Raw genomic sequence first — 20,254 nt, forward strand, 5'->3', positions numbered from 1 at the left:
TCGCCACAGTTAAACTTCCAAATTTCTCTAGACTGCCCCTCAACAGAAATCAGGGGTGAGCACGATTTGATTATCATTTTTATAATGGTAACTTATATAATTCTGTTCAAGGACTTATAATCTGGCCATGGGGTTACTTTACTTAGACCGTGATTTGTTTTTAGTCTTTCCCCCTCCCTCATCCTTCTACTTGTCCTCACTTGATATATTTTGCTTTCCCGAGCCCTGTTAATAAGCGGCCCTGCGTGTGTAGCCCGGAGCCGCAGGTGGGTCCCTGTCCGTGTTACTGTGGTGATGCTCCTTTGCCCTCCCATTATCTGTGTGGTGCATTATCAGGTGCCCAGCTCCACTTCACACACCTGCTGGGCTCAGTATTTACTCTCAGATATGCAGTTTTCCATCCGCCACTTCCTCCTTAAAGAGAGGTCTGGGGGATCCCCCTCCGTGGCTTTATGGTTCCTGGCCCACTGTGGCGACACTGCACACATTCTTGCCCTGGGGAGCTACATCCTCCCTTCCCACTACCCTAAAGTCTCGTTCATTTCACAGCGACCAGCTTGTCAACGGTTACTCTACAGGCCACCTAGTCACCTTGACCGTCTCAGCTTTGTGACCGCAACGGTCCCACGCTTTGATCTTTCCTGACTGATACGTGTTACATATTCCTTGTTTCTTCCTGAAAGCAGGGTACTCTCACTCTTTTAATCTTGCCTACGGATTGAACTGAAAAGCAATAGCGGCCTTGCTGAATACTGCTAGGAAAATTTACCCTTTTCTCCTTTCTCCTGCCTCCACTACCCCTGAGGGGTTTTTTGTTTGTTTGTTTGTTTTGTTTTTTTTTTACAATATTGCTTCCTGTCAGTCTCTCAAACAGGACTGTGCTGACTGAGATTTCTGGAGGACAACCTTTAACTCTTCCTGTACGCTATGTGGAAAGAATACCAGTGTTTAGAATGCTGGAACCATAACCGTGCAACATTTCTAATTTTCCTATTAGGAGTCTCTGCATGGAAGTAAGAATTGAAAATTCTAATTATATAAACTGCTAAATTATGAAAGTTTTTTTCCCCAGTATTTCTGTCCTTAGGAAATCTGGTCCACAGAGAGTATCTTGTCTAACTAGCAAAGAAATTAGGTAGAAATCCAGCCAGTAACACTGCCATCTCCACTCTTTAATATTAAACATATTTCAGGATTTTTTGGAACCTCAAGCCATTGACTAGATGCTCACTGTGGAGTAAGCTCAATGTCCCATGTCACCAACTATTCTATGAGACAGGAAGTGAGTTAGAATTTAAAGATAATGTCTAACATTAGGAAAACTTGCTTTTTTCTCATTAAGATTTAAAAGTTCTCATCTGCATCCATAGAGTTCAGCTGGGAACCATCTTATTCTTTACTATTTCTGATTTTCCCCTTGTATGGCTCTCAGACCTCACGAGCTTGTATCATGTGAGCCTTTCTCTGAACCTCTGAGTTGTTTCACTAACAGAATGGGCCATGGGTGGCTGTTCATCGACGCTCACTGTGCATGTGGAATCACCACCCCGTGAATGGATGTTGGGATCTAAAATGTCCTATCAGCGAAACACGGCTGCTGCTGAGTCAACTTGCCGTACCCTAGAAGCACAGAGGGCCCCCTTGAAGCTAGCCCTGCTGGAGACTGCCGAGGGTGTGTTCCTTGGGTGGGCTTCTCTTGAATTAGAGAAATGTGTGAGCCATAATGGCTACGATTGTGCTTTTCATAGAGCCAAGTATATGGCTTGTTGATTAAGATATAATGGGTTGTTTATCTTGGAGTTGTTTGTATTGGCAGTTGCCCTGCCAAGATTCAAAGGCTGTCTGTAGATGAATAATGCCCTCACTGTTTATTCAGTGCCTGCTTTTCTACTTAATATGCAGCTATCTTGGGAAAATTTCTTGAATATCAAATCACAAGTAAAATTTAAGCAGTTTCCCCCCCGGGTTTTCAAACAGGCCATTTAACTATGACTTATTCTCAGATGCCTCTGATGATTTGGATGTGTGTAGCTGGAGGGGGAAGGGGAGAAGGGAATGAGGCCCAGAAGTTTGCCGTCTAACTGATCCGTCACAGATAGCTTGAATACATTCAGGTACATTTCTGGTTGATGGTGTGTCTAGCCCAAGTTAGCTGCTGAGCATTCAAGTAGAAAATGTTCAAAGGGAGAGGCAGCGGATCATAGCGGGAGTGGGTCAGGAAAGACTGAGGAAGGGGGTAGGTTTGGTGGTTGATACAGCATCACCAGTGGAGCTCTAGGAAGCAGAGCAAATTACACTTTGGCAGGAGGAACAGTATGTTTGAAGATTGGTGGCGTCATCAGCAGTAGGTGTTGTCAGTACTGTAAGTTCAGTGACACTGGAGCATAGAGCATGTAGCAGTGGCTCTGGAAAAATGGGAATATGAGGCCTAGATAATGAAAATCCTGAGCCCTGTCTCTCAGACAGAAATAACAGCTCCATGATCTGTAGCCCTGGTCAAAGACAGTATGAAGCCAGACGGTAGACTTGTCATACCTTCCTTGTTTTGTGTCCTGTGCTCAGATGTTCACAGTATCTAGAGGGCTCTAATTTTATAAAGGGCCATTTTGTTAGTGATATTTTCGTGCTATGATGGCATAATTCTAGAGACTCAAATTGTGAGGAGGTCATCAATATGTAGAGAGTGAAGGAGAGTTTTGAGAATGGGTTTAGGACAGGGAATAAAGAAAAACATTGGGGGAGACATTTCTGCCACACCACTGCATCCCCAGTGTTAGCGAAGCATGCCGGCTGTGTGTCACTTGTTCAGTAATGGTGGTTGACTATATAATGCGTGAGATAGCTATTTTATTATAACGTAATATTTAAAAATAATTTTCGTGGTTTCTTGGCACCACTGGTCTGTCCACTTCACATGAGGCAGAGGTTGAAATGATGATAATTGGCCAGAAAGTTAAACATCTTCCAGTGGGGAGCAAAATCTTGAGTAAAATTTATTTATACTGCTTCAGTGTAAGCTATAGAAGAAAGAATTTTTTTAATACTTCAGGGAATACATAAAAGCATCGATGAAAGCATTTTTTTTTTAGCTGAGTTTAAGGATTATGATGTAATAAACAGATGGGACTTATTTTTAAGAAATTTTCTGTATGTTTGGAAACCAATAAAGATCATTTTGATATAAAAAATTCAATCACAGATGTAAAAAACAAACTTGGGGGAAGTTGGGGGGTAGATTGGGAGATTGGGATTGATATATACACACTACTATATATAAAATAAATAAGGGCCTACTGTATAGCACAGGGAACTCTACTCAATACTCTGTAATGACCTATATGGGAAAAGAATCTAAAAACGAGTGGATGTATGTATATGTATAACTGATTCACTTTGCTGTACAGCAGAAACTAACACAACCGTGTAAGTCAACTATACTCCAATAAAATTTTTTTTTAAATTACCTGTAAGAGACAGAGAGAGAGTGTGTGTGTGTTGGGAGTTGGATATACATAAGTGATAAAATTAGAAATCCCTCATTTATTTCCCTTTTTTTAGGTGCTGGTGAATCTGGGAAAAGTACAATTGTGAAGCAAATGAAGTAAGTAGATTTAAAACATTAAATTTTTTTATGTTTAAGTGTACTGTTCCATCAAAGGAAGTAAGTGTTAACTTTTCTCTTTTTGTCTTGTTAGAATTATCCACGAAGCTGGTTATTCAGAAGAGGAATGTAAACAGTACAAAGCAGTGGTCTACAGTAACACCATCCAGTCAATCATTGCTATCATTAGGGCCATGGGGAGGTTGAAGATAGACTTCGGTGACTCGGCCCGGGCTGTAAGTTCCTAAAGTCCTTGGAGCAGACCTGATGAGTAAAAAAACAACTTGCATGATTGACACCATACTGTATAACATAGATTTATCAACTGTCTCAGGACCAGAAGGATGGGAGTGAGTGAAGTAGGTCAGAAGCTTTAGAAGTGAGTGAACTAAGAATACACAGGTTTGCATCATCTTCCCTTTAGAGCTAGAATACTTTCCGTATCCATAAGATGATTGGGACCACTCAATATCCATTGCAGTGTTTTCTATATAACATGGCATATTGGGCACCTCTGTACCTCCATAGCAGTTTTTAGTAGTTACTACTGAGTTTAGTATACTGCCTACACTGGCATTCTTCAGAATTTGTTTTTATGATTTGGAGTGCTGAGATGATCTAATTATTTGCATTCATGCCCAGACTAAAAAGCAGTCTAGTCTCAGATAATGAAAACAGTATACAAGTTTGCTAATCTTTGGAATCAGAGAATACTGGCTATTAGAAAACATCTTTCAGAATTTCACAGCTAGGACCTTAGGAGACAAGCTAGTTTCACCTCTTTATTTTATCAGTAAAGAAACTGGAACCCAAGACGTTACATGAAGGAAAGATTACCACACGGTGGTAACCAAGGCAGTGTGCCTGTGCTTCCTTGTTTGGCCCAATGCGTAACTTATTTTCAGTTTGATTGGAAGTAGCCCCAGCCAGTCCATAGGGTATTTTCTTTTTCTCCTTTTCCCCCAGTCCCAGTTTGCTTGCTTAATCTGTTTATTTCAAGTTTTATTATTATTTTATTATGGTTTAATTCTTCACTGATTCTTTTTTTAATAACTGATGTAAAAACTTGACCTTCCCAGAAACCTTTAACTGAATCTCTAGATTAATTTTTAATATTTTTGTACAAAGTTGATTTATTATTACTGCTACTACTGTTACCCCTTTTTATAGTTCCCTTTTATTTTTATGTGTTCAATATGTGTGTGCTGTCTCCCTGATAATACTGTGAAGATTTTTTGCATAGAGACCGTAACTTGTTGTCCTCTTAATCTCTGCTAGGTTTTTATTTTTACATAGAGGCTCAATTTGTGCTTAACAGGAAAAAAAAATGAATGAAAGCAACAGTAGAGAACATACATTGGAGAAATCTGTAAAGCAAATCTGGTTTATTTTTTATAAGTTAATCTAACATTTCTTTATAAGTTGCTAGGCCATATTAATTTACTAAGCTTTTCCTTTTAAACAGATTAAAAAGCTTAGTGTGATGAATTAAAATTTTCAAATAGATTTCAAGATCATTTTTGATACTAATTCATAGCATTCTTCTAAATTATCTGAAATAAGATTTGATCACATCCAGACAATTTTTGCCTTGTCAGTACTATGCATTCAGGCTGTAACTTATTCATTTATCTTTTATTCATTCAGCAAATTTTTTTTGAGCTCTTAGTCTTACACAAAAGAGAGCTACCCTATGATAAAGAATTGAATAAATTGTACTCTAATTCCAATTCATGTGTACAGTATTCTGTGTTCAGATCTTACATGTGATAATTAGAGAGAGAGGTTTTTGTAGCCTCCATTGTCTGAGGTAATGATGGGTCGATGCAAGCTGCTTTTTATGAGGTCTTTTTATTTTCATATTTTTCTCTCAAGGAATATTGTCATTTTCTGTCCTTTCTGGGGCAGATTTGGGCTGTTTCGGGACTGACTGGAAATAACTGCTCTCTAACCACAAGCTTTTTTTTTAAAACTGGTTTTCTGATGCTTTGGAATCTACATGGGGGCCTGAGCTGGTCATTTTTGTTTCACTGGTTCTAGTTTCACCCACTCTTTTTAGGCTCTCTCTATCTGTCCCCGGGTCCCTTGTTTTCTTCCTACCTTCCGACTGTTACTTCTGTTACCGTTAGCCGTTGTTAACTCTTTCACATAAACATCTTCAGTCTCTCTCATTGGTTCTGATTGGTCTACTCCGTGTCTTTGTTGCCTTGCCTCTACGCAAATCTTGTTTTTCTATTTATTTTTTAATAAATTTATTTATTTATTTATTGGTGGCTGCGTTGGGTCTTTGTTGCTGCTTGCGGGCTTTCTCTAGTTGGGGCAAGTGGGGGCTACTCTTCGTTGTGGTGAGCAGGCTTCTCATTGTGGTGGCTTCTCTTGTGGAGCACGGGCTCTAGGTGTGCAGGCTTCAGTAGTTGTGGCACATGGGCTCAGTAGTTGTGGCACGCGAGCTCTAGAGCGCAGCAGGCTCAGTAGTTGTGGCGCACGGACTTAGTTGCTCCTCGGCATGTGGGATCTTCCCAGACCAGGGATTGAACCTGTGTCCTCTGCATCAGCAGGCGGGTTCTTAACCCCTGTGCCACCAGGGAAGTCTGCAAATTTTAAAGTACTATGAGGCTATTGAAATTGTGCTAAGGAATACAAAGGTGAATTAAACATGGCTTAGACAGGAGGAGGGGACTTTGAGCTTGGTATTGGAACATGTCTTAAGAGTTTTCTAGACAAAAACAAGGAAAAAGCATTCTAGAAAGAAGAAACAGTATAGAGAAAGGCTGAATATATTTCTTTTTCTACAGTATCAATTCCTGGAAGTATTAGCCTTTTAAGTTGAAGGATAACCAGATATTTAAGTTTGATAGGTACCATAGTTTTTTCTGTTTTCAGAAAAAAACACGAAGTGAATAATCTTTTCTAGCAACCGTGCATCAGTGTCAACTTTCCCAGAGTGTCATTAACTTAGATACATTAACATTTTAATTTTTTATTATCTTAGTGAAAAAATATCTTTCTTTTTTAGTTTTTATTTTCCTGATTTGTAGTGAGGTTGAGAATCTTGTCTTTTTGTATCTCTTCTGTGGACTCCTCTTAGTATTCTTTACTCAGTTCTGTTAAATTCCTTGTCCTTTTCACATTGAATCTCTTTGAATATTAGGGATATTACTTCTTTATGTTTTACAAATGTTTTTATTCAGCATATTTCTTTTACTTTTTTGAAACAGTATTTTTCTTGTTACAGAACTTTTAATTTTCTTCAATCAGTTGTGACTTCTGTGTTTTGTGCCTTGTCAGACATTCTTCAGCTTACAATTATTTTTTAAAAATTATCTTCCTTTTTCTAGGTGGAATCTAAGTATATTTTATAATCTGATCATCTCTTACCTACAACCATGTATTAAATACTCCATTCCTGAGTGACTTGAAAATGCTACCCTTAGCATTAAATTGAGTGTTTTTCTGAACTCCATTTTTTTTAATTGATATATTCTTTTCTTCCCTAGCTCAGTCACTTATTTTCATAATAAGATGGAAATAATAATAACATCCACCTTACAGCGTTCTGAGAAATAATGACAAGCCTTTTTACTACATGCCTTGGTCATAATCGATGCTCAGTAAATGTTTGTTATTGCTGTTGTTATTTATAATGATTATACTACTATTATTTTTGTCAGAGTCACATTATTTTAGTTTCTCTTGCTTCATAGGATATTGGTATCTGGTAGGGTAAGTGCACCCATCCCATTGTTCTTTTTTAACCAAAATATAAAGGCTATAATGCATTTCTCTTCCAGATAAACTTGGGAATCAACTTAATTCCTCACATCCCTTTTGAAACAAACAAACAAAGCCTGTCAGTATCTTGATTGGAATTACATTTTAATATGTAGGTTAACTGGGTGAGAACTGACTAAAAGATGTAAAATTTTAAGAGACAGTGACAATTTTCTGTGGTTTGCTTCGTATTTGGCAGCTACCAGATATGCAAAGCAGATTACACATTAGTTATTTAAAATAAGAGGAAACAAAACTGTTTTCAAGGCTGGCATAGAGCAATCAAAATTTGTGCCTAATATCCTTTCAAAACTCTTACAATGCGTGTAGTCAATCTGTGGATGACAGTTTATTGATAAATTAGATTATTTTGTTTTTAATAATGTACAGTTAGGGAAGTGTTGAACAGGGGCCTGTCAACATGTCACTGCATCACTTAGAGTTGTGCTGCTCAGAGTGTGGTCCGTGGACAGTGCCTGCACACAGGCATGTGCACAGGTGAGTACAGAAGTAAAGGAAGCGATTAGACCAACTTTTACAGCAATTGACAGTAATTTATATATTAACTCTGATAGTTTACAAAAATGTATTTATATTTTACGTCGTTTAAATGTTATTTTTCCAATAGTATTAGTTTTGAAAGATTGGAAATAAAAGAAAATGAAACAAATAAAACACAAGACAGATCTTTCACCCCAGAAAGCTTGAGAAGCACTTCCTTGGAATAAGCTGGGCTGTAAGGAACAGAAAACCTTGCCTAGAATTGACTTAAGCTCCCTTTCACCCCCAAACCTCAGCGTGCTCCTGCATAATGGCCACTTTTCTCTTCCTCTAATTTTAAAATTAATTTCATTATTTAGTTAGATTATGTCTCTGCCAGATTTGCCAGATTGCTTTTGAGAAAGGCTGTGTCAATTTACTTTCCTAGCAGCAGTGCCTTTTCTTAGCACTCTGGGTAGCCAACATTTGGAGTCTGACATGTTTAAAATATTGGATAATTTATTAGTAAGTCTTATTTTAATTTAACTTGCATTTTCAATTTTTTAATATAACTATGCAGTTTTCCATTTCTTTATTGACTGTTTTTATTTCTCTATGTTAGTGGCTTATTTTATCCTTTATTCATCTACGGATTGGAGTCTTGGTGTTTTGATCATGTATTTGGCTTGTTTGTATGTACTTGTATATTAACCCTTTGTCCACATGTCCCTTTGTCCCTTTCTCTCACATTTGGCTTATTGCCTTTAATCTTAGGTTGTCATTTAAAAAATTTTCCCCTGTTATTTCTTCCATTGTGTTTAAATTTAGAAAGCCTTCTCTCAACCAAAGATTTACTGAATATTTGTGCTATTTTAAAAGTTTTTTAGGGAATGAATTTCAACATCGTTTCTATGTTCGTTTTTTAATCCCTCTGAAACTCTGTTGTATGCATGGAATAAGGATCTGCATTATTTATTTTCCTCTTCATATGGCTATCTAATTATTCACAAGTGTTTTTTTAATAATTGTATTCTTTCCTACTGATTTATCTTGCCACCTTTGTCATGTAAGTTCACATTTGGGATTTTCTCCCCCTGTTGATCTGCAGTAATACTAGATGTTCTACATATTGTATGTAGACTTTTAATATCTGATCATTTCAGCCCTCTGTCCCCAGTATTCTTTTTCAAAATGTTTCTAGTTATTTCTGCTTGTCATTTTTCCAGATGAATGTTTGAATTATTTATAGTAGTAGTCTGGTTTATCGTTGAGAACTAAGATGAAGAAGTTATAATATTATGTTGTTTTTGATTCTGAGAAATACTGATTTATACATGTGACAAAGTGATACTAACCTTCATTTGAAATGTATTGTATGCCTCCAGCACAGTATTTTTCTACTTTGCTCAGTTCATGTATTATTGATTACATGTTTGTCTATCTTTTCACAATAGGTTCTATTGTGCATACAAAGAACAGTTTAATGTTTATTAATTTGAAAATTAAAGCTATATAGTTATAAGATTCATATATATATACATAAAAGTTATATTTGTGTAACATACTTACTATAATTTCTCTTCTTGACATCATGAAGCTCATGCTCTCTGCAATTTAGTCAAAAATTAATTTAGATGATTTTACTTTTTTCCCCCACCCCTTCCCCCTTAAGCAGTGTTACGGGGGAAAAAAAGAAAAACAACTTCCTCTTTCCTTGCCTCAGTCATTTTTACTTTGGTTACAGTTGTGTTTTTAGAGAAAAAAAGTTTTACATTTGTTTATTTCTTAAAGCAATTCTTTAACATCTGGGATTGGCACCAGCCGCCATGGAGAGGTGACTTCACTAAAGTTCTCAAGATTTCCTTACCAGTACACTAACTTTGGTGAAAGCAGTATAACTGGCTTAAATTTATAGGAGTGATTGTATGCTCTAGAAATGTGGCAGATTAAATATGTCAGTAATTCTCATTGTATGTGGTGTTCGGTATTGTTGCCTAATGTTATTAATGAAATAATTATCCTAAAGCATTGAAACAAAGGATTTCTATACCTGTATCAATCATGACATCAGTACATTATCCCTGTGGTCAGAAATTCAAAGGTGCACTATTTTTCTTGACACTCCTTTATCATATTACTTAGACTCTATTGTAGAAGGGCTTTCTGATGTTTTCTATTGAAACACTCATCTAGCCTTTGCTTAACAATTTCAGTCTCTCACTCTCCCTCCTTTTTGTGTGTTTTTGGATAGCTTTGGTTGTGAAAAAGTGTTCTTATTGAATTGAAATCTGATGTCTTTTGCCCTCAGAATTCTTTTTCTGCTCTGTGCTTAAGCACAAAGTCAGTTCTTTCTTATTTGATGATTCCTGATATATCAGAAGACAGCCATCATGGTCCCTCAAAGTCCTCTCTTCCCCATAATTCTCACAAAATAGGTGACGGCTTCAAATAAAATGTGTTGTCACTAACAGGTGCTCCCTGACCATCACTGTGTGAGAAGAGGCTATTATGTGTCTCTTGACAGGATAGCATTTTCTATCTCCTTTCTGAGTTCCCCAAACATGCAGTTATATGAACTAGAATTTACATTCTTTAAACCATCTTATTTTCATTTAGTTCTTAGTCATTTGAAAACATACTAACTCGGCTACATCCGAGGATTTTTTTCCTTGCTACTTGCAAATAATTGCCTGGCAAATACATTTCTTTTTAACACTACAAAAAGAGTTCCTGTAAACTGCTTTACTTACCTGTAGCCCTCTAGTAACCCCTACCCTTTTTCGACACTATGTCATACTGTTTCAGTACACTCAAGTTTGTCTTTCTTTCTTAAACGTTCTTAAGTAACATTTTAAATGAATCTTGAAAAGACTTCAGTCCATGACAAGATAGGATTATTGTCATCATTCTGCAGTTGTCAAATTTATCTTGTCTTAGGAAGTGGCTGCTTAGTAATTGTTGACTAATATGTGGGATTGGGTGACTACCTGTGGAACGTTAAATAAATTGCACAATCTCTCTATGTCTCAGGTTCTTTTTAAACAAAACAAAAAATTAGGTAGAATAATTTCTAAAGTACCTTCCTGCTTAAATTTATTACTTCAAGCTCATCTGCAGACATCTGAATGTCCTGCTAACGACATGGAGATGAGTATTCCAGTTCGTTTTTTAAGGAAAAGAGACTTCTTTACATTTTGTGAAGAGGAGACATTTTTGAATGCCGCAGTTTATAAATAGAGCTGCTACAGTTTCCCAGGTCTCTTCTTCAGGCTTCTTTCCTGGAAAGTTTGAAGAGAACGTGATCTTATGACCCATATCAGAGGGCATTAGTCTTTTCTGTCAACACATTTTATGGAAATTGAATAAATATATCATAATGAAAGCTCATTTTAAAGCTCACTTAAGTGAAAAGCACTTTTCTAAAATGGTTGGAGAAAAGTACGTTTGATGTCACTTAAAAATAAAAATAACCAAATTTAGAAATTTCTCATATAAGTCATTATTTGGAAAATTGAATAACTGTTTACTGGAATTCGGTAAATCGTGCTAAAAACGACTTGAAATTGTGTTTTGTTGGGGTTTATTAAGGACATGGTACAAGTGTTACTTGCTTGCATGCATTTCTCTTGTGATTTACTAAAAAGGGAAACATATGCTTGAATAATAACGTTCCCATGCTGAGTGACTTAATTATTTCTCACGATGGGTTCCATCTGAAAAGAAAATGTTTCACGAACTGGCAGTAGAATGAATTTATACTGTCAGCTAGTACCCTCTGCTAGCCTATGTCACCAAATGCTTCCCTTCTGTATGCCTTATCATAATGTGTGCCATCACTTTGTGAAGAGCTACTACACCACATTGGAAAAAATGCCCCTAGAGAAAAATTATGGACTGTATCCAGTTAACATAAAGCCGCATATCTCAGGCCAGAAAGAATCTTTGTGAAGATGGTAACTTCACATATCCCTTACTTTTGTATTAACTGTGTTATTACCTGAAGACTAGAGTTGTGTTATAGAGCACTGTAGCTACTACCTATATGTGGCTACTGAGTATTTGAAATGTGTCGAATTGAGATGCATTGTCCGTATAAAAGAAACACCACATTTCAAAGACTAAATATCTATAGTAATATGAAATATCTCAGTAAGTTTATATTGATTACATGTTGAAATGATATTTTATATACAGGTTAAGTAAAATATATTGTTACAGTTAATTTTACTTTTTTTTTACGCTTTTTAAAATGTGCTATTAGAAAATTTAGAGTTGCGTCAGTGGCTCATATCTCTTTTGGACAATTCTAAAAATTATCCAAATTTTGTCTAAATTTGTCTAAATTTGGAAAATTTAGAATTGCGTCAGTGGCTCATATCTCTTTTGTGGGCTTCATTAACTATGGATCAGAATAACTAAATATTGTAGCCTCAAAACTTAAGCAAAATTTAATTAAATTTATGTGTAGTATTCCTTCATTTAAAAACTTTGCATGCTCCCTTCTATATGTGTCATGAGTATTTCTACTCCAAAGCTGTGTTTATTTTGTTTCTTTGCCTGGATTAGCAAACAGCTATCCCCATCCCCTGGCCCACTGATTTGAAGGTATACATACTTTAAGGTCTTCTGAAAAATCTCACACCATTCTGTGGAACTGTTCTTGCTTTATTCCACATTGATTTCTCCCTTCTCTGAACTTACTTTGCATCTGTGAAGTATATCACAAAGCTAACATTTAATTAGATTCTAAAAATAACCTCTAATGGTGTTAATTTGTTTTTTAGATTAGAAACATTTTGGTAAGGGAGAGGCAAAGCATACATTCTTCTATTTTCTCAGAAGGGTGCAACAGACTGTCAGTGGGTAGTTGGTTAATATATTCTCTCATGAGCTGCAAGTGTCGTCATTCTTTCAGCTCCTTAGTGCCTTGATAGCTGTTACTAATATCACAAAACATGGACTCATGATTTAAGATTATGCTTTTTTGATTAAGCCAATTTTTAAGTGGTTCTTTCAGAGAAATCCAAGTTATGACACCAATAAAAGGCATAAAGGAAATTCACTATTGCACTTTTCGTAATCTATAATATACTTTATCTGTAGTGTCTGCCTTTTTACTTTTTAAGTAAAAATGGACTTTGAATCTTCAGGATGATGCCCGCCAACTCTTTGTGCTTGCTGGCGCTGCTGAGGAAGGTTTTATGACTGCAGAACTTGCTGGAGTTATAAAGAGATTGTGGAAAGACAGTGGTGTACAAGCCTGCTTCAACAGGTCCCGAGAGTACCAGCTTAATGATTCTGCAGCATAGTAAGTAATCATAACTTCAGAACTACACTATCATGAATAATTACTTGGAAGTCAGGTATACCTCCAGGTCACTTTTAATGCAGAGTTGGCTGACACATTCTTACACAACTCAGGATATTTAGGATGACAGTATTTCAAAACTTCTGTCTTTTTTGTGTGTGTTTGTAGGTAGCAAGGCTCATATTTCCCTTGTGTTCAAAAGTTGTCTCAAGGGACTCATGTAACTAATTGAAACATGCAGAATGGAGCTGTTTCCAGTATATTTCCAAAAAAGTAATTGGAACTTGCCAAAATTCACTCTGAATTTGGGTGTATCTCTAGTTTACCTGGGGCTAGCCAAAGGGGAGGGTAACTGATTTGTGTGCTTTTTGTTTACTAAGTGCCTGAGAAGTTACTTGTCCAGTGACAGACACAGAGTACTCAGTGACACAGAGTACTCAGGTAAATGATTTAGTTGAAAGTTGTCAACTGTATGTGCCCTGTTGCATTGGACATTGTTTACAGATATCTAAGTCTAGTTTTTTAGAAGAAAAATCTGCCCTGATTTTCCAGGTGGTGGCTCCAGAAAAGTCTATAAAGGAAGTTTTGATAAAACCTAATCAGGGAGCTTTCTGTTTGGTGATCCACGTAGAATTAAAAAAAAAAAAAAAATCAAGGATTTGTTTCCGTTACTTGGCGCACACACTCAGAAATGTCAAAGATGATATGACTAGAGACATGTGCCTTGCACTCATTTTACTTTCCAAAATTACTCAGTTTTCTTGACAGAGCTGTTGGCTCTTAGGAACACAAGTGAGGATTAAATAGAAGATGACAGGTATTAGAAGGTCCAGGTAAATACCCGTAGTTTGCCACAGTGGAAAACCAACGGGCTATGGCTCCTGAGGACCTTATTATCGTGTAGCATGTCATGTATTGCACGTCAGAGTACTCAGTGTTAGGTAAATGATTTAGTGTGAATGAATAAGTAATACAAATTACTGTGTAACCCATCACAGTTTTTATAATGCTATATTTCTCAATATGTATTTTTAGTGTTTTACAAGTGTATAAACATATAAATTATTACATACATAGTTTATATATGTGTATGTAACATCTTCTTATTGCTGTGTAGCCCATCTCTCCAACTGGTGTCCTCACTTCTACAAGGAAATACTCTTCGACTCAATGCGTAGGCCTTTGACTCCCTGTTAGGTATTCGTGATGTGATGTATTTTTTTCCATACTACTCACAGATTTACATTTATTTTGAGGTGATTTGACTTATATTGAGACTGTTTGATTCCTTTTTTATCTTTGCCACTGCACTGTAAATTCAGTAAGGTCTGTTTTTTCCCAGTGTTATATCTCCATTGCGTGATACATGGTCATCACGCAATATGCCCTTAAATTAGTAAACCAAACTTTACAGAAGCTAGAATAGAAAATTAGAAAAAAATTCTTAGGGCAAGGACACAGCTCTTAGTGCTCCATACTTGCTTTGGCACCACCAGAACCTGCAGAAAGATCTAAGTGGAAGCCACTCACGCTGAGAAGGTTTCTCTGAGCTGAGCCCAGCAAGGGGAACTATTTGAATAATTAAGGGGTGCTTCTTAGGGACAACAGATTGAAGTTCCTTTCCCCCTATCTTTCTGGACCCCCCTCAGTATATTTACCAAGACCCTTTTTCCTGTGCACAGTACTTGGACACGCTCTGAAAGAAATGTGTCACTTTGGCTCCCCGTTATTTCATTACTGGTCGTTCTGATCTTAAGATGGCAATAATGGAGCCATTTTTCAAGAATGAAGGGAATCATAAAAATCTTTTTTCCCTGTGGTAGTTACAAGCTATCTTGATTTCTGAATTCTTGACCGGAGATAGGGGATGCTGCCAAGCTGCCCATTATGACCATCTAACCACCAATTTACATTTTAAATTTGTGATCTTTTAAAACAATTGGAGTTTTGCACAATGCCTGTTTTTCTTTTTTGTCCTGTTGAAATATAAATGTGCATTATTTTTAGAGGCTAACAGAACTATAGCAGTTTTAAGCAAAGAAATGTACATAGAAGTAATCAGTAAATTTTAAATAAGAATAGCTCACTATTTCAAAGGGACAATTAGTAAAATCTAGCCGTGGCCTGTTTGTTTGTTTTTTAAGTCAGGTTTTCTTACAGTAAGGTGAATATTCTATATATGGAACTAAAAACACAGATGAAGTACTAGGGGATTATCACCAATGCAGTAATACATTGATTATTTTAAATTCAGTAAATATAGTACAGATAACTCAAGCTATCATATCCATGTATTCTGGTATCAGCTTCTGGTATCAGCATCACATACATAGACTTAACTGTCTAAAACATTTTGATTACTAATTCACAGGATAGCTTTCCAACCCCATCTCCAGAAATAAAATATTTATTGAGCTCCTTTTGTTTGTAAGACCCCATTCTAAATGGCTAAGGAACAGTTTCAGAGGATAACATCAATTAAAGTTGCAAAAGTTGGTGCCTCTCTATAATAAACCTAGAGTATCGTCTAAATTATCTTGGACTCTTCCACTCTAGTATTAGAAAACACTTCAGTGATGCTCCCCACATTCAACTGACCTTAGGATTAATTCCATGTGTAGCCTACTAGTGGACTTACTTTCTGAGATACAAGACGTGACTCTTCCTACCTCCACACTGTTCTACTGCTTTTCCTGATGTGAATGACATTCCCTTTTATCCGTTGCACCTGTCAGATTTCTGTTTATGCCCTTCACTATCCATGAAGCCCTCTTGAACCACTCAGGTTCACCTTAATCTCTCCATACCTGGACTGTAACATTATGGATTCTACTACATGAGTGGACACAAAATGAAAGAATTGCATGGTACGACACCACTGCATTTTTATAGCACAACATATTTTGCATCATTGGCAGAAAGTGTTGAATGAGTGACTGAAATCAATGAGAAGTAAAATATGAATACTGATTCATAGAGGCAGTAAAATGTAGAGTATAGGAAGGAGCATGTGTCATGTTTTCCTGTATGTTACTTAAGGTTGGTTGAAAAGGAACAATATTGAATTCAGCCTTTGGCCAGAGGTTTCCTCACTACTTAGGAAGGCTTTCTAATTTCTCAACAAACGAATAATGTCTGGAACAGAAACACAGTGCTACATCAAAGAAGTGTAATAAAGAGTTTTAAGGGACAAATTCATGGTGTGCCGTGAGTTTGGATATTCATAAAGTTATTACTTTGTTTTCTTTTCCAACAAGGAGAATTACTGAAATATTTAAGGAACTTTGTGGCTGGAGAAGTATAAAAATTTTCATTTCTGTGAGAGTTGTGTAAGATATAGACTTAAAATTACATCATTCCACAGAAATATAAAAACTTCAGTAATCTGGAGTATTGCATGCAGCAGAATGTTTTACTCTTCGGTTTAGATGATCTTTATTGACAGTGTTAGCTATTAGCATATTGTTGTTTATTTTTTCAGCTATTTGAATGACTTGGACAGAATTGCACAACCAAATTATATCCCAACTCAACAAGATGTTCTCAGAACCCGAGTGAAAACTACAGGAATTGTTGAAACCCATTTTACTTTCAAAGATCTTCATTTTAAGTGAGTATCTTCAAAACATATGATTTATGAATTTAGATACAGAACAGATTGTGTAAGGAAAAAAAGATATACTAATAAAAGTTTTAAAATGTTTAGAGTTTGAAATTACAAAAAATGCTTCACACCTGATTGGACAGAAGAATTTTGGGCTGAAAGAGGTCAAGAAACATTCAGGAGGAATATTTATATTTTTATTTAAGAAAAAATAGCCATGCAAATTCCTTTTGCCTATATTTTTCACAGTGACTTAAATAAAAATAGTTTTTGGCTTTTATTTTTAAAAGAAAGTACTGCTCTAATATTTTATATTTTGGGAAAGTGTTGCCATCCAGTTTTAGGTTTTACTGATAGAATATATGCTTATTTATGGAAATATTTTTAAAAGTTACCTTTTTAAAATTTTTCACAAAGATTTTTATTTATGCAAACTCATGTTTGTACTATTTCATGATGAAAAATGTCCATTTAATTTACAGTGTACTATAACTTAACTGAAGTCTGAACAGAGAAGCACTAAGTGGTAGCCTTTAGAACGAAAGGGAATCTGGAGTTCATTTTGTCTAGTCCGCTCATTGTGTAATGAACTGGACTGAGGGAAGTTCATTTAAACATTGCATTCAGATTTACAGAACTATGTTTTTCTTTTTCCAATAAGTAACAGTTTTCAAAGTATGAGAAAAACTGCTGAATTTTGCTTCAGTTAACTCCAGTGCTCTGAAACAGTATGATAGTAAAGCAGAATTTCTGAAACCATCTTAAAGAAAGGCTCCTAGTGAAAGATTAAAAACAGATATTCATCAGCTCACCTCGTAAAGAAGCTCAATATTACAAGTTGTGGGGAGCACAGCTAAATATATGCAACTATATACACTCTGATTCTCTCCATAAGTATTTTAAACATAATACATTTGTTACTATCATTTATCACTACATTATCCCACATTCAGTGATTAATGTAATTAAGTTTTCCAGAAAACTAAAATTTGATTTCAGTTTTCCCTGGCAGCTTCCCTCCAAAAAAACAAACATTGCCCTGCTTTCTTAAACAGAGATATAGATCATAATTAGTTTATCTGACCGTGTAACTTTTGGTACTGTAACATGGTACTGTTTTGCATTTGCTTTTAATTTTTTTGTTTTCTTTTTTTTTTTTTTTTTTTTTTTTTGCTGTCAGTGGGCTTTTTTTTTTTTTCCTTTCCCTGCTGGTATGATTTCTTATTAAAATCTTATAGTTTGCTTACTATTTGGAGAATATTAAATAACCAAACTGAGGAATATTAAAATAGTATTATTTTAAATAATCTGATTTGTCTTATTTGATAACTGTTGCCAGGTGTATTTAAAAATTATAAAGTGATTTTAATTATAAGGAAATTCACTATTAGATTTTAAGCTTTATTGGGTCTTTTTTTAATCCTAGTACTCCTTAAATTCTGGTTTTTTTTTGGTTTCTATTTACCTTGCTTTAAGACCATATTCTATAGCAAATTTAAATTGTTAGGTTCAGATGATGACTTTATTCTAACCATGAAGTTTCAGGAGGAAATGCATGGGGTTAGGGTTAGCAAGTAAGGATTCTGGACGTAGGCCCCTAGTTAGGTAAGGGCAAACTTGTTTAAGATTCTTAACAGACTGTTCCAATCTTGCTCATTGTCAGAGGTTTATACATCAAATGGTTACTGTCTATAAAAGGAAACATAGAGGTGTGAGCTCTGTAAATGATGGGAAGCGGCAGAGGTAAATGTCACATCAATTATTTGGTGCTTTGGGCAATCTAACTGTGTAAAATTCAGTTTCGTTCTTCAGTAGATGCGCCCTAAACATTCGCTTCCAGACCATACACTTCACTTCCAGCCTAGGTTTCTCAAAGTTGCGATTTCAACATCAGGAGTTGTCTGTCATCATGATCCTTCCAGGAAGTCCACTTACCTTGCTCTATTTAGTCTCCTTGGGTGAGGTAAAATTTCACAGGATGTTTTTAGTTACTGTTTTCACTTGCTGACTTACAGATAAACATAGGTCTGTCAGGAACTTCAAATAAACTTTGTCTTATTTTGGATTTGAATTGTTAAATTACTATCATTGCTAACATATGGTTCCAACTTTGCTTTTTATATATTAAGTGAGCCTCAGAAGAATGAAGGCAAAAATATACTTAGAATAAATTCTACTGGAAACTCGAGTGTGCTTATCATTTTGTGTGTTTTGTGGTATAAATTCATTGTCTGATTTTTAACTGCTGATATAAAATTTCAGTTTCACTTATTTTTTGGTATGGGAATTAACAAATTCAAATTGAGGCAATAAGGCATTATAACTTAACAATATATATTATCACCTCTGTGACTAGGCATTTATGGAAAGTGTCTATGAGGATTATTTTGCTTTAAAGGATTAACAGTTTTATCTTGTTATATTTTTGCTGAATATAGAATTAAAGCATCCCTTCTATTAGAAAATCATCATAACAGGTTTCTATTCCTTTTCTTTAGTAATGTAATGTGCAGTTGGTTTTGGGGTGCAATGTCATTTATGGGGTTGGTATTTATATATGGTCATCTAGAATTGTCTCAATCTTGGTCACAGTGGAATTAGATGACAGTCTGAGGGTAAGACAGCATAGGTCAGGACAGCCAATATATCCCCTTCCATCTTCCCTCCCTCCCCTTGCTCCCTCTAAAAAGAGAAACCTAAGAAAACGCAATTTCACTCCCTATTTGATACTAGTCAAAAGTCTCATCTTTTCATATGAAGGAGAACATACTATAATCTTGCTTTGTTTTGGGTTAAAGAAATAGAAGTTCAGAATTTGAAGATAATTCTCCTGTATTTGTGAAATAATGAAAATGCTCTGTGCACAGTCTGATCCTTTGTCATATTAGTTGTTAGTCATTTTTGCTCCTTGACTTATGAATTAGGCCAGTGATTCTCAAAGTGTGGACCCCAGATCAGCAGCATCAACTTACCCACCTGGTGATTCTAATGCACACTAAAGTTTGAGAAGCAGTGGCTTAGTTTAAAGGTTCTTTATGACCAGTATATGAATGACCCTCATTCATTTCTACATTAAATAAATTGAAGATTTCTTCTGTATTCATATTACTTGATTATCAAGTTAAAGTGCTTTTATATTTAACATTCCCACAGCATAACTGGAAGGTCTAGATCTTCAACATGGTAAAACTAACCTATTAGTGATCCATTTATTTTTGTGTATGGTGTTAGACAATGTTGTAATTTCATTCTTTTACATGTAGCTGTCCAGTTTTCCCAGCCTCACTTATTGAAGAGACTGTCTTTTCTCCATTGTATATTCTTACCTCCCTTGTCATAGATGAATTGACCAAAGGTGTGTGGGATTATCTCTGGGCTTTCTATCCTAGTCCATTGATCTATAGTTCTGTTTTTGTGCCAGTACCATACTGTATTGATTACTGTAGCTTTGTAGTATAGTCTGAAGTCAGGGCGTCTGCTGCCTCCAGCT

The 20,254-nt window shown here is 35.8% G+C and overlaps 1 protein-coding gene across 2 annotated transcripts in view; it reads left to right on the plus strand.

Moving 5' to 3' along the window:
• Positions 1–20,254, plus strand: part of GNAI1 (G protein subunit alpha i1) — an 88,068-nt gene that overhangs the window by 49,351 nt on the left and 18,463 nt on the right. For both annotated transcript variants that reach the window (XM_082846655.1, XM_082846656.1), the window contains 4 exons: positions 3,559–3,601; positions 3,696–3,837; positions 13,003–13,160; positions 16,642–16,770. In XM_082846655.1, the coding sequence (XP_082702781.1) occupies positions 3,559–3,601; positions 3,696–3,837; positions 13,003–13,160; positions 16,642–16,770 (472 nt within the window). The remainder of the gene's footprint in view (positions 1–3,558; positions 3,602–3,695; positions 3,838–13,002; positions 13,161–16,641; positions 16,771–20,254) is intronic.

The sequence above is a fragment of the Leucopleurus acutus genome (assembly GCF_964270905.1).
Source record: "Leucopleurus acutus genome assembly, chromosome: 9".
Lineage (NCBI taxonomy): Eukaryota > Metazoa > Chordata > Mammalia > Artiodactyla > Delphinidae > Leucopleurus > Leucopleurus acutus.